Raw genomic sequence first — 14,002 nt, forward strand, 5'->3', positions numbered from 1 at the left:
TAGCATTATGCTCAGCACATGGAGCTGGGGAAAGAAGAAGGAAAAGGGAGAAATTTGGAGTGATGGGTTTTGTCTTCCCAGGTCACCATTACATGTGATAGAGCCCTGCTATCCTGGAGGTGGCTGAACACCTGCCTGCCCATGAGAAGTGGTGAATTAATTCCTTGTTTTGCTTTGTTTGTGTGCACAGCTTTTACTTTCCCTATTAAACTGTCTTTATCTCAACCCATGAGTTTTCTCATTTTTACCCTTCCAATTCTCTCCCTGATCCCACTGGTGGGGGGGCGAGCAAGTGGCTGCGTGGGGCTGAGTTGCTGACTGGGGTTAAAACATGACATCCATGGTGAAGCTCCAACCCCAGGGCAGAGGTAGCCTCCTCACGCCCATGCTGGGGGGACACTATGATGTCCCTTCAGCTCCAGGAAACTCCATGGTGGCCAGACATCCCGAGAGCAGGGGACTGGCAGTGTATGCACATGTCAGTGCCACACTGGGCTCCACAGCAGGACAGCCAGAGATGCCAGGGGCACCCAGAAAGGGACAAGAGGAGCAGTGGGTTCAGGTCTGAGGGGGAGAGGGCGGGTGGCAGAATGGGCACCTGGCTGGGATATGAGGGGTCAGTTGGAGAGCTGCCACCACTGAGGGTTGCAAAAGGGGTGAAGGACCCCATGGCCTTTCCCAAAATAGAACAATTTCCTCCAGTTGCCACATCCTGCAAGATACACAGAGATAGGCAGTTCTGGCCACTGGCCACTGGCCATGGCCTCCGATCCAGGATGGGGATAACAGGGGCAATGGTGGCACCATCTGTGCTCCACTGTGGGCACAGTTCCATGACTGCAGGAGTTCTCTGTTGCGGCGTTTAGTCCCATGTCTGTCCCCGTTGCATGTCCCCATGACCCCACGTAGGATTCCATGCAGCAGCGCACCCCTACACCCCCAGTGAGGTTTTCCACATAAGTGTCTCCTGCTGTGTCCAAGCTGGCAGTAATGGACAGGGGTTGCTCAATGTCCCCGGAGTGTTCACGTCCCAAGCGCATGGCAGCAAGAAGAGGAGGAGGTGAGGACCCCCTGGGAGCACAGCTGTTTGCAGACTGCCAGCCCTGGGGGGCAGGAGCTGGACCCACTCTCACAGGGCCCCACAACTGAACATGTAGAGGGGTAGGAGTGGGACAGAGGGAAAGACTCCAGGCACCTTTGCTCCTTGCCGCTCCCCTGCTCCTGGCATGGGGATGCAGCAGGACCTCCGGCCAGCTTGGGTGAAGGCCACGGGGAGGCTGGGCCAGGAGAGATTGCACAGAGCCTGGGACACTGTGTGGCCGAGCTCCAGCTGGGCTGCAGCCAAGCCCAGTCCCACGGCCATGCAGCCCAGCCAAGGCAGGAGGGGACAGCAGAGGAGGGATGTGCCTTGGCACTGCATAAAAAGCCCCCATCAGGGACGGGGAGCAGGAGGCACCCTGAGAAGAGCCCAGAGCAGCGCTGCCCGAGCTGTGGGAGAGAGGCCATGGAGCAGTACTTCTCAGCCACCCAGAAGATGGAGCAGGAGGTGATGTTCCCCAGCTTGCTCCGAGGGGTCTTCCCGCAAGAGGAGGGGGCGGCCCCGGCCGCAGGCAGCCACACAGACCTCTATGAGCGCTACCAGCTGCTCAAGGCCATCAAGCCCATGGTGGAGAAAGGCCTGGCCTCTGTCAACGACCAGAGCCCAACCGGCACTAACGCTGACACAGCTTTAGATGAGAGTGCAGACAGCAATCTGGAGGAGCGCCTCTCCCATCATGTCAATGGCTTGCAGCAAGTTCTGACAGACCTCACCAAAAACACCAAAGCCCTCACCCGGAGGTACAGCCAGATCTTGGAGCAGATCAACCTCAGTGAAGATCAGTCCAGCTCTTGAGCCTGCACTCCCTGCCTCTGAGGTAAGGGCTTAGGGACACAGAGTGCTGAGGAGGAGCTGGGTGAGGGGTAACATACTCTTCCTTATGCCCCATCAGCTGTGTGGCTTTCCAATGTTCGCACTACATCCCCAAATCCCAGGAGTTCTGAGTCTGCATTTCACTGCTCAACAGATACATTCTCCTGGATTTGTCTTTCTCAACTGCCCACTAATGCAAAATGCGCCACTGAACAAAGGCCACTCTGTGAGCTCCACATTGTTCCCAAGACTCCCCAGTTTACAGCATAGGCAATGTCTTGCTGCTTCTGGGCAAACACAAAAGATCCCAGGGACAAAAGGGATGTGTGATTGGTGGACCCTGAACTCTGGACTGCAGGAGCTGCCAGGCACTGGTGCTCCATCTGTTTCTCTTTTTTCTCTAATTGAAAATGTGACAGAGTCATTTTTTGGGAGGAATTTGGCACTTTCAGGTCTCCAAATACTTTATTTTGGTACATCACCTGCAAACAGCTTAGACACTTCAATCTTACCCCAGCCTAAAAAGCAAACCCATTCTCCATGCTGGTGGGACTTTCATCCCTGAGACCCCTTGGGTAGACATCCTTGTGCTCCATCAGAGACAGGGCTATGGCCGAGATCCTTGTAGTGAAATGGAGAGCGTAGAAAGGTGACAGCAACAACAGAGGACATTAACAGGACTTTACCCTTGCTTAGGAGGAAACACAGCCAGGAATGAGGACATCATGACCAAACCATGTGCATTATCCCCACAGGGTGATCTGTTGTCCGCAGCCCAGTGGCACTTTTTCTCCTGTGCCAGGTCCCACTAAGGAACGTCCTTTGTGAGCAGCGCAGAGCTTGACCGTCTGCCCACCGGGCACTGCCCGTACCATCCGACTCGTCCTGCGGCTGATCCTGCTGGCAAGCTTGCTGCTTAATTTCACTCCTGTCCCAGGGGGACTTCTGCAGGGCAGAAATGAGTGTTTTGTGTTGTTGCTTTGTGGAAGGCAGCTGTAACTTTGAAGAGATGCCTTTTTCTGTGTGTGCCTAATCCTGCCCCCCGCAACTGGTCTCTTTGATAATGTAAATGAAATGCAAAGCCTTGTGCACATGTGTCCTGTGTTTCCTACCAGCTGTCACTTCTGTATAGCTACTGTCCCCCAGCCCATGAGGGTGACAGGACCTTGGCCACCAAGGCCAGGGTTCAGTGCAGGGAGGTGAGGTGGGTTTCTCTGTCAGAGAGTGGGACTTGTATTTACCTTGGGATGGATGTTCCCCCAGCCCTCTGTTTCTCACACCTTGTAAAGCCTTGGTGTAATCTTGTCACCACCCTGTGCTGTGTGCTGGGATCCCAACCTGCTCCCCAGCATCCTTCCTTCCCTTCCCTAACATCCTCTTCTCTCCTGGATCCCCAACTTCTCATCTCCCCAGTACAATCAGTGACTGCACATCCCATCCCTTGGCCTATACTCATCCAGCTCCTCATACCCAGCACCATCTCCACTACACACAGTCCTGTGGACAATCTGTCGCAATCCTCATTGGCCAGCAAAACCCAGGGTGCAATTCTGCCTTCTCCCTGCTTGGCCATGACACACTCTGGAGCCAGGAGCAGAGGAGGAGGTGGGGATGCTCAGCTGGGGTAAGTAGGAAGGCAGGGCTTTGCTCGCCTTCAGTCCCTGTGAGCTGTGGGGAAACCAGGGGCAAAGCCCTTGCTGGGTGGGTGGGCAGGAGCTGCAAGCTCTTCACAGGCAAGTTGGAAACTTCAGTACAGGCTGGGTTCCACCTCCAGGTGACTCCTTCTCTCCCAGACACCACCCTTGGGAAGTTCTACCGAGCTGGGCACTAGAGGGAGGTGTTCCCTTGCCTCTTCAGGACATTTTAAAACAAATTCAGCTCTTGAAATAGCACTGCTTTGGCTGAACAAACACTGGTCCTCCAGCAACCTTCCACTTTTGATTAAAAAACTGGAGATTGGAGATCTCTGAGGATCTATGGTGAGAGGATGATTGTGACCATGCCCTGTGCTGCAGGCTCCAGTTGTGTTGCGTGTTGCTAACATGCTCTCTGAATCTACCATATCATGAGTGAAATAACATTCTTCATACTGAAATGAGAGACTCATCAGCTCTAAAAGTCTCCATCTAAAATTAACAGATGTTCTGCGGATGGTACCCTATTTCTTCCGATCTCCTGGAAGCAGCTCCATACCTTGATCGCCTCTTCATGTTCATGTTAACCCCTTTAGTGGGGCTCTGATTGCTGAGCAGCAACTGAAAGTCCACAGCACTGTAAAGAATGAGAAAAGCAGGAACTCCATCCCTTGCTTTTATTTTAGTGAAACTCTAATTGCACAGAAAATAACAGAGAAAATGTCCCCAAAGGGAATAAGGCATTTCTGAAGGAGTGTGAACATTGGGAAATGCCCTGCGAGCTAAGCTGAACATGATATAATCATGGGAAAGAAGTCGATGAATATGGGTATAAGGAGAATAATTTAGTTTCTTGGGAATGTGGGCACTGATGGGCTTGTTGGGTTGTTTTAACCAATGGCAATATGAGTGGTTAAATCTGTATCCCAGGGGTGCCTCCCCCCATTCATTCATTGGGGATGGAGCACGCACTTAGTTGGCCAGCAGACATTTTGTTTCATTGGCTTCTGATGGTGTCCTGGGGCCTGTCCAAAGCCAGCTCAGATCTCAGATACAAGCCATCAACCATGCATTCTGAGAAGGTGGGTGGAGCTGATAAATGTCTGGAAGGCCTCAGGTAGGAATGTCTACGGTGTTTGTACAGCACATGGTGTTTGATTTAGGAGTGGCTCCTGAAATGCAGAATCACCAGCCCAGCTGCAATTCCTGAGCAGATCTAAATCAAACTGCTGATGGTTTTGCTTTTCAGTAAAATTTTCACAAATTGTGCAGGCTGGCCACACGTCACCAGAGCAACCTAGCAATTTTCAGGAATCGTAGAATATCCTAAGTTTGAAGGGACCCACAAGAATCAACGAGTCCAACTTCTGATCCTACACAGAACAACCCCAAAAATCACTCCATGTGCCTGAGAGCATTGTCCAAACACTTCTTGAACTCAGACAGGATTGGTGCCATGACCACTTCCCTGGGGAGCCTGTTCCAGTGCTCAACCACCTTCTGGGTGAAAAACCTTCTCCTAATATCCAACCTACTATCCAAGCCACAACTTCTCTGGGCAGCCTGTGCTGGTGCCTCATTACCCTCTGAGTAAATGTACATACCAGCACAGAGATGTTCCAGCTCATTGTTATCTACAAATTTATAAGATTACGTTAGGCATAATTTATACAATTCTACAAACTTGGTAACTTAAATCATATCCTTCATGAAAAGGGGGGAAAAAAAATCCAACAGTGGGTAATTTGTAAAGCAGTACTGAAAAATGTCATCTTAAAGCAAGTCATTCGGTTGGTGGGATTAAATAGTAAAAGTCAGACTTTTCACATACATCGTGACTTCTAGTCAAAATACTTTACAGACTTCCAGGACATTCTTTGTCCCATAATGTGCCAGAAAAAGTGGCCAAGTTATAAAAAAGGAGCAAAAGAGCGGGAGGACCAGACCAGTATGTTCATCACACTGAAGGACAAGCCATGGTTGGTCTAGCAGTAGAAAAGAGTTGTGGACATCAGCTAACAAATATTCTTTCACTGAAGTGCTAAGGATCTTTCTAGTAGCATTGAATGTTTGGCCTCAAATGCCATTAGCCATCCTTGATTCTGATTTGGGGAAACCTTTCAGATGAGCTTTTGAACAAAGTAAACTAATTTCTTGCTCTTCACCCTTCCCTAGTGAAAAGCTTGAGTGAGCAGAGAGGTGAGGGTCCACCTGTCTATCCAGTTCTGTAGCTGCAGAAGGAAAGGTTATGACCTCCAGCATCGAAGATGTGATGGACGTGAACTCTGTCAGGATATTTTCTGAATCACCTACATTAACCAGCCCAAAGAATAGGATTTGCAGGAATCAAAGGCCCAGAACATGTGGATCTTCCAGCTCTCCCTGTTTTCCAATAAGCCAATTGATTCCAATTGCTTTTTAAAATTTATTACAAGTGACAAAACCTGGGCTCCCAAGCAGACCTCATTAGTGAATCCAGTACTATCACTTCTGCTGGTCTGGCAAAGGGAAAATTCAAGCCTTTCTATTCAAAGCAGCCAAGATAGCTCAGACATAGGTTATTACTGGGGATTCTTTAGGATTTGGGTTCGATGACAGGTTCACCCAAATGCACAAAACATTGAAAAGAGTCTGGGTCCAGCTTTGCTGGAGCCCTTGGTGAGGACAAACTTTATTCTCAATGTGAGTGAATCAGTGAAAATTCTAACTCTTTTTTCTCTGTGCCTCAACCTCCTGCTCACCTTAATGCTGTCTTCTGGGAGGATACAGACCCAGCAAAATCCCAGGAGAACTCAAAAGCAACAAAGCTGGTGTCCATGAGCACAATGCAGATTTTGTGCCAATTATTTCCTTGTATATCACACTGTTGATTTTCACGATTAATATCTCCCCCAGGAAGATTTTTAGGAAGCACTGTATTTGAGATTTTCCCTTTTGTTGCTGGTACCAAGAAGCAGCTTGAAATGAAAGACAGTGAGACACAGTTGGTAGAGGAGGTAACACCTTTTAGTAGACCAACAGAAACTGAAAAAAAAAAAATGGAAAAAACCCCAAGCAAGGTGAAACAGAATCTGACAGACCTAAGAAACAGCCCTGAGAATGGCTCATGTGCCCTTAAGCCTGGATGGTTTTATCCATCCAAGATGTTGTCTCTCATTACAAACATTAAGTTACATCTATATCACCATAATGAAGTAAAGACACAGAAGTGATGAGTGGCCTGAAGACAAACTTGAAAGCACCAGTGCACTTGGAAACACCTAGAATAAAACAAAGGAGATTCTGAAGGGCTGTGGTCTAGTTCTGGAGAGGTAATTTAGGCTCACTCTGATTTGATGCTCTGCATTTAATAAATTAACAAAGACATAGAATCATCATAGAATCACAGAATGGGTTGGGCTGGGAAGGAACCTTAAAGATCATCTAGTTCCAACCCCCCCCCGCCATGGGCAGGAACACCTTCCACTAGACCAGGTTGCTCAAAGCCCCATGCAATCTAGCCTTGAACGCTTCCAGGAATGGGGCAACCACAGCTTCTCCTGGCAATCTGACCCAGTATCTCACAGTAAGTGAGTGAGTGAGACCCAGTATCTCACCCTCACAGTAAAGAATTTCTTTTTACATCTGATCTAAATCACTCCTCTTTTAGTTTAAAACTGCTCCTCCTTGTCCTGTCACTTTCTGCCCAAGTAAAAAGTCATTCTCCCTCTTTTTTATATGCCCCCCTTTAAGCATTTACAAGCCCCCTTGCAGTACATCCTAGTGAGTGTTTCGATGTTGTAACAAATAGTTTCACTATCACTAAATCTATGGTGCTGTCCACACTCTATATTTGGTGGATATAGGATATTAGAAAACACTGTCATGCAAAGATAACAATCAAATATTTATGACCAGTTAAAAAGAATAGTTCAGGCTCAAGCAGAGATTCCGGTTTCGTTTTATTTACCTTGCCCAAATTACTCAGTGTCCAGTGACTGTATGGGCGAGAAAGAAAATGCCACCAGGTTGTAGACACCCTGATCTGTCGTCAATGGAAATAACAAATGGGATCAATTAAATGGTTTGGGATAAACTGTGCCTTAAAATAGAAGTGCATGGAGGATAAAAAGCTGTGAAAATATTTACTGGGAAATGCCAGGTTCGAGACAACCAGTTGTCGAGGTAGAAGCAGACACACAGGCACGCATTGCGGGGCTCCTCGTTTGGAACAGATTGCTTGGCACTTAGTCACCACACCGATAGCATTGCAGGAGGTGTGTGCTGGCAGCCAGCCCAAGTCCACCCTGCACCTTGCTGGCTGCCAGAAAACTAATGAACAAATACTTCCGCTTTCAAGCTGTTCCCTCCCCTCTCCCTACACCTGGACCTAGTACCAGGGCTGTGGCCAGAGCTAACTGGAGCCTGCGGGGCAGCAGCTGGGCTGGGAGCGTGGAAAAGCTGACCCAACAAAGACCAAGTGAAAGAGGCTTGGAGCACAGCTGGGAGACACCGTGCGTGTAGGGCAGGACCCTAGCACTGAGCAGCAGATTTTCCCAAACAGCTGAGCCCTCAGCTCCTGGGGAAGATGAGTATTTCGTCAGAGCACAAGCCCCTTGGGAAGCAGGTCACTGGCAGCTTGCATACGGTGAGTAAGGTACAGGCTCAAGGGCATGATCTCCTCGCGTGGGATCAAAGCACCCTCTTTGGGCTACATTTGAGTGTTTTTTTCCCCACCTGTTTTTCTGAAGACACCAGGGTTTGCCAGATGTATGACTAAGAAGATCCTAGTTAAACAGCTGTGTCTGACTCTGGCGTCTTCGCACTTGTTTGCTCACAGAACAGCCAAGTCCCTCACAGGTATATAAGGTCTGGCAATAGCAAATAACCAGATTGGTTCTTCTTCTCCTTAGACAAGAAGTGTAATTCAATTAATAGGAACTTTAATTGGTCAGATCCCTAAATAAAGGCCTGCTGTGGTTTTGGAGGGTTTTCAACAATTCTTAGGAGTCTCTAATGATGCAAAAGCTGTCCTGTGTTGTTAACATGCAGAATCATCAGGTGGGAGCAGTAGTTTTTCTACCTATTAAGAGAATTAGTGGCAATCTCAGACAAGCAGAAAGTTACTAGTCAGAAATCATTGATGAGATGATTTTTTTCTTCTCCTCTGCCCTCGGTCTGTTGCTAACCAGTTTGTCTTCTCTGCTATAGCTGTACAGTCCCTCCTCCAGACCTCTCTGCCTTTAAAAACCCAACCTTCTTGTGTTGCGCTTTTCAGATGTAGGCTACAAAATGTTCCCCAGGGAGGTAACTGTTTTACAGATTAATAAACTGGGCACAAATAGGGGCATGACTTTCCTAAGAGTCACCTTGCTGGCTGGCTACAGAACTGGAAATCAGCTGGTGCCATCTCTCCCAGCCTGCTGGGAACCAGTTTGGTGCCAGGCCAAAACCATTAATTGAGATATATGAACATAAAGGTAGTCGGACTACTGTATTAATGAAGAACATGTTATCCATTTGTATTAGTGACAAACAGCATGAAACAACCAACCTACCATCTGAAAAAGGAGCAAAGGCTCAAAAGCATGAGACCCTCCTGTCAAATGATCCCTGCTGGGGACAGCTGTTGGTATCACTGGGACTAATGGCAGATCTCCTAATGACAGACTTTACTACAGAAACAGCTTTGGGCTGTGTTCTTCAGTGCATGGTAATCACAAGATAGTCTCAGACAGAATAATATTAGTCATTGACCCCAAGGTAAATGATTGCCCTTGAGATGAAGCCACCAAACTAGTCCAAAGCAATATTCCAGCTGGGTATTTGGCCTGAATCTTCGATTGCTTCCCTGGGTTGCTTAGGCTGTGAGCAAATTTCTGCTAAATCTTAGAGTTTGCTGCTGTTTAAAGGGAAGGTTTCCACCTGCACCAGGTTGTCTGTTCCTAGTTCCTTCCTTTTGTCAGCTCTGTTACTTGCTAAATCGTCTGTGAGCCAACCCAGCTCACTAAGATGAAAGAGAAGCAGAGCTGGCATGAGATGAGCAACAGAAGCACATAGGTAGGTACAAGGACAGAAACAGAAGAGGGCAGCAGGAGCCCCCCCCTTCTCTTGGTATGAGCTGTGAGATGAGCTCACGTCACCCCATGGGTTTGTACCTGTGAGATCCAGCTAAGCACTTAAGTACACACTTCACTTGAGGCATGTGACTAGCAGCACTGAGGCAGATCCTTGCGTGATCGGATCCAAGAAAGCGCAGGTGAGCTCCTGGAAAATAGGGTTGTTTATTGACTCACGCCTTCCCAATGGCAGGTGTGGCCCTGGCCAGGCTTGTGACTTGCATTACAGCAGTGACGGTGGGGAGGAAAAGAGCTGCCTTCTTTCTTCCCTCTTCTTTTCATCTGCTGAGAATTACATAAAATGACCAAGTGCAAAGGGAGGCTAATAAAATTCTTAACCACTGAACTGTCAGGAAGGTCAGACTAGACACTAGGTCCAGCTTTCCAGGCCTTCAGACCTCCTCCAATTCAGAAAATGGCGTTAATGCACAGGGAGAAAAAAAAATCCAAACAAATCCACAAACTTTACATTCTTCCCTCTTAAATCCATGTCAGTTTAATGAATTATTTCCTTTACTTCCTAGCTAAAGCGATCATACATTTTTTAGGTGCTTTGCTAAACAGCTTCTGTCCACACCTCTGATGTGCTGGATTTTTTTCAGTGTTTGTAACTTTAGATTTTAGTGTTTGTAGCTTTAGTTCCTCCTTTGAAGAGAAAAGAACAGCTTAGGTGGTAAGAATGAAGTGGTACAACTTTGGGCTCTATCCCTGTCCCTCTGCACATGGGGAAGGTGAGGGCTCACATATTGCTCTTGCTGTAAGGACAATGGCACACAGGGACAATGCTTGTGTGGGACTTAAAAGATCAGTGTTGAATCCTGTAGTCACTAACAGCTTCCCTGGGCAGAGTACTTCTTTTCCCTCTTCCCCCTTGGGAAAACAACACTTTCCTACATCCCAAGATGTAGCAAAGGCTTAGCCATTTAGAAATGTTCAAATTTCTGCTGCTCTGGTTGCAAGGGCTGTATAAGCATCCTACATCTGCTTTTAATAATAAATGTGGTGGATGTTCCCATCTGATCCCCAAGAGATGGGAGCTCATACCACTTTTCACACAATCATTCCAACTCCCATGCTGATGGCCTCAGACTAGTAACACACATGGCTTTTTTGTCCCCTTGTGATACTTGCAGTTGTCACCAATCGTGGAGTTAAATGTTGGTGGGGAGATGTACACGACAACACTGAGCACCTTAAAGAAACACCCTGGCTCCAAGCTGGCAGAGATGTTCACCGGCCAGCCCAAACTCAGGACTGACTCTGAAGGGAGGTTCTTCATTGACAGGCCAGGCACCTACTTCAAATACATCCTGGAGTACCTGCGCAGTAACCAAGTGCCCACCCAATGCATCCAGGATGTCTACAAGGAAGCATTGTTCTATGACATAGAACCTCTAATCAAGCAGCTAGAGGACTCTCCACAGATCTTTGGGGAGCTTGTGGCAAGGAAGCAGTTTCTGGCTCGTGTACCCAACTACAGTGAGAACATTGAGCTGATGATCCGCATCGCAAGGGCGGAAGCGGTTGCATCCCGCCGGTCCAGCGTCATCGTATGTGTGGTCAGAACTGAGGAGGATGCCGCCAGGTGTCAGGATGCCCTGAACAGTTTGGACATGGATAAAAAATCTGTGGTGAAGTTTGGCCCCTGGAAGGCTGCACCAAGTATTTCTGATCTGCTGGACTGCATTCAAATGGATGTTGAAGCCAAAGGGTATAAAGTATCCTTTCAGCCCCACATTGCTGAAAAAGGTTTTCGCTTTAAATCACATGACTTCTTCTACAAGTTCCTGTTCACCTGGTGGTAGCAAAGTGCCATCATTGGTGGGGAATGGAAGGAAGCAATTATTAAAGCAAATTGGCCTGGGCCATAGAGACTAAGCCATAGACTACCAGAGAGACAGGAAGAAATGCATGGGCCAATGAAAGGATCTCCTTCGGCTGTTTGCCAAATTAAATTAAGCACTTAAGAGTTACTATTTTCTTGGGCTTTAGGGGATAACTTTTTAGGGGATTTAAAAAGTACCAGGAAAAGGAAGAATTTTACTCTTTCAGTGTTGCTGACTATTCATTAAATTCGGAGAGATAGATCTGTATATCGAACCAACCTCACTCAACCTGAGAGAAATGAATAATCCCAAATATGTCTCATGGATATGTAGAGTTGGTGTCTCCTGGTGCAAATGGGAACAGGTCACACAAGTGAAAATCCTGATGGAAATAGTGACATCAATGCGTGCTCAAATTAAATTTGGCTTCTTAATGAGAAGGCAAAAGCTCTTCTTCTCCCTGCTTTCCACAGCAGAACCTGGGTTAAAAAGAAGGATTCAGTGTCTATGATCTCTTCTTATTCCTCCAGTAGACAGCCTGCTCTCTAGTTGATGTATTTATTACCATTATTTATTATTTATTCTGAAGGAAAGATAGAGAACCTCAGTTCCAGGATCAACAAAAGGCAAAAATACCATCACTTATGTGAGGAGTTTATAATCTAAGGGCATGCACTCATCTCTCAGGCCACCCAATTTTGATTTTTTCTTATGACATTCATTATCATTATTATTGTTATTATTATTATACTATTTCTAAATATATATGCTTCTGGAAGAATTGGGAAAATCCACCCTGATTCGATGGGAAGGAAGTGTTACTGAAGCAGTAGCCTGAAAATTCTCTTTTTTTACAGAACACAAGTTGGGTCCTAAATTGTGTTTTAAAAATCTTAGAATTTGAAAGTTTATTTTTATACCAAATATGCCTTGGTTTTAATTACTCTGAAAATCATAATGGTTAATTTGATAATGATTGTATTTCCTTCACTTCTTAGAAGATGGATTTCTTCCAGTTAAGGACAATAATCATAGAATCATAGGATAGTCCCTGAGATGTTAAATAAATAACTTTTAAAAGCTTTTTGAGTGATGCAGAAGTGATTTATTTGCTTTAATTTACTTTATTTACTGACAGATTCTAAAGTCCTGAAATTTTTTCTTTATGGCAATGGATTTGAATCATTCCTAATTAAGCTGAGTTTCGGATGTGCTCATCCTAGCACAGATTCCTTGACAGTGACAGTCATGAGTCATGCCACTGACTGCACGGCAGTTCTGCTGTAGGTGTGAGGAGACTCTCTGAGACCTCTCACAGTCCTAACCTTGGTAAGAATAGACACAGTCAGCGTCTGAGATGACAAAAAATGTTAGAAAACCGGATCTTTTGATCCTAATGAAGTGGTTGGTGGGGTTTAGCCTAGAAGAAGAGAGATTAAGGAGGCCTCCCAGTAGACAAAAGGCTGCTTTAAAGAGCTCTGTTACACTTTGTACATACCAAAGGCCAGAAAACTGGCTGAAGTCACAACACAGGAGATGAAAATTAGATATTAGGAGAAAATCATCTGATTATAGGGTAGCTAAAGTATCAAAACAACCAACCTCCTAAGTCTACAGGACTGCTGCCATGAGAAACTTTAATTTGCACATACTCAAATCCTATGTTCAGTTTTGGGCCTGTCTTGATAAGACAGACATTGAGGTGCTGGATTGTGCTCAGAAAAGGGCAATGGAGCTGAGGAAGACCTGGAGCACAAATCTGATAAGATCTGGATGAGGGAGCTGGAGATGCTTAGTCTGGAGACAAGGAGGCTCAGGGGGGACTTTCTCCTTCTCTACGAGTCCCTGAAAGGAGGTTGTGGCCAGGTGGGGGTTGGTCTGTTCTCCCAAGTGACAAGTGTCAGCAAAAGAGGAAATTACCTCAAGTTGTGCCAGGAAGAATTAGGAAAAATATATTCACTGAAAGGGTGGTTAGGCATTGGAACAGGCTGCCCAGAGAAATGGGAGTCACCATCCCTGGAAGTGTTCAGAATATGTGCAGATGTGGCACTTGGGGAAATGGTTTAGTGGTGGGCTGTGTTAATGGCTGGACTCGATTACCTTAGAGGTCTTTTCCAACCTTAATGATTCTATGATTCTAATAGTTTCATCAAGGATGGTCTAATAAAACAGCACAGGCTTGAAGGGACATCAAAGGATCATCTGGTAGAGCCTCTGCTGGGAAAGGGAGCCTGAATAAGATTGTTGAGCACCCTGTCCTGTCATATAGCGAAAACTCCCAGTGATATGGACTCCACCATGTCCCTGGGGAGGTTCTTCCACTGAATGATGGTTCTCACTGTATAAAAAATATTTCTTATATTGAGAAGAAAATTCTCTTGGTGCAACTTGCCCCTGTGGCCCCTTGTCTCATCTACACTGCTCCTCGTGTAGAGAGATGCCATACATCTTTGTGGATGCCCTTTAAGTACAGGGAACACTATGCGAGGTCCCCCTGGGGAGAAGAGACACAGCTCCTTCAGTCTTCCCTCT

The 14,002-nt window shown here is 46.6% G+C and overlaps 1 protein-coding gene across 2 annotated transcripts; it reads left to right on the forward strand.

The window, feature by feature from the left end:
- Positions 1-3,127: 3,127 nt before the first annotated feature.
- Positions 3,128-12,543, forward strand: KCTD14 (potassium channel tetramerization domain containing 14). Of its 2 annotated transcripts, none has more exons than XM_027677582.1 (2): positions 3,128-4,628; positions 10,778-12,543. In XM_027677582.1, the coding sequence occupies exons 1-2, from the start codon at positions 4,506-4,508 to the stop codon at positions 11,447-11,449; spliced, it is 795 nt and encodes a 264-aa protein (XP_027533383.1). In that variant the 5' UTR covers positions 3,128-4,505; the 3' UTR covers positions 11,450-12,543. The 2 variants fall into 2 exon arrangements, with proteins under 2 accessions (XP_027533383.1, XP_027533384.1); XM_027677583.1 differs by lacking the exon at positions 3,128-4,628 and adding an exon at positions 7,680-8,173.
- The last annotated feature ends 1,459 nt before the right edge of the window (positions 12,544-14,002 follow it).

Source organism: Neopelma chrysocephalum, unplaced genomic scaffold, assembly GCF_003984885.1.
Source record: "Neopelma chrysocephalum unplaced genomic scaffold, ASM398488v2 Primary Assembly neopelma1_43, whole genome shotgun sequence".
NCBI lineage: Eukaryota > Metazoa > Chordata > Aves > Passeriformes > Pipridae > Neopelma > Neopelma chrysocephalum.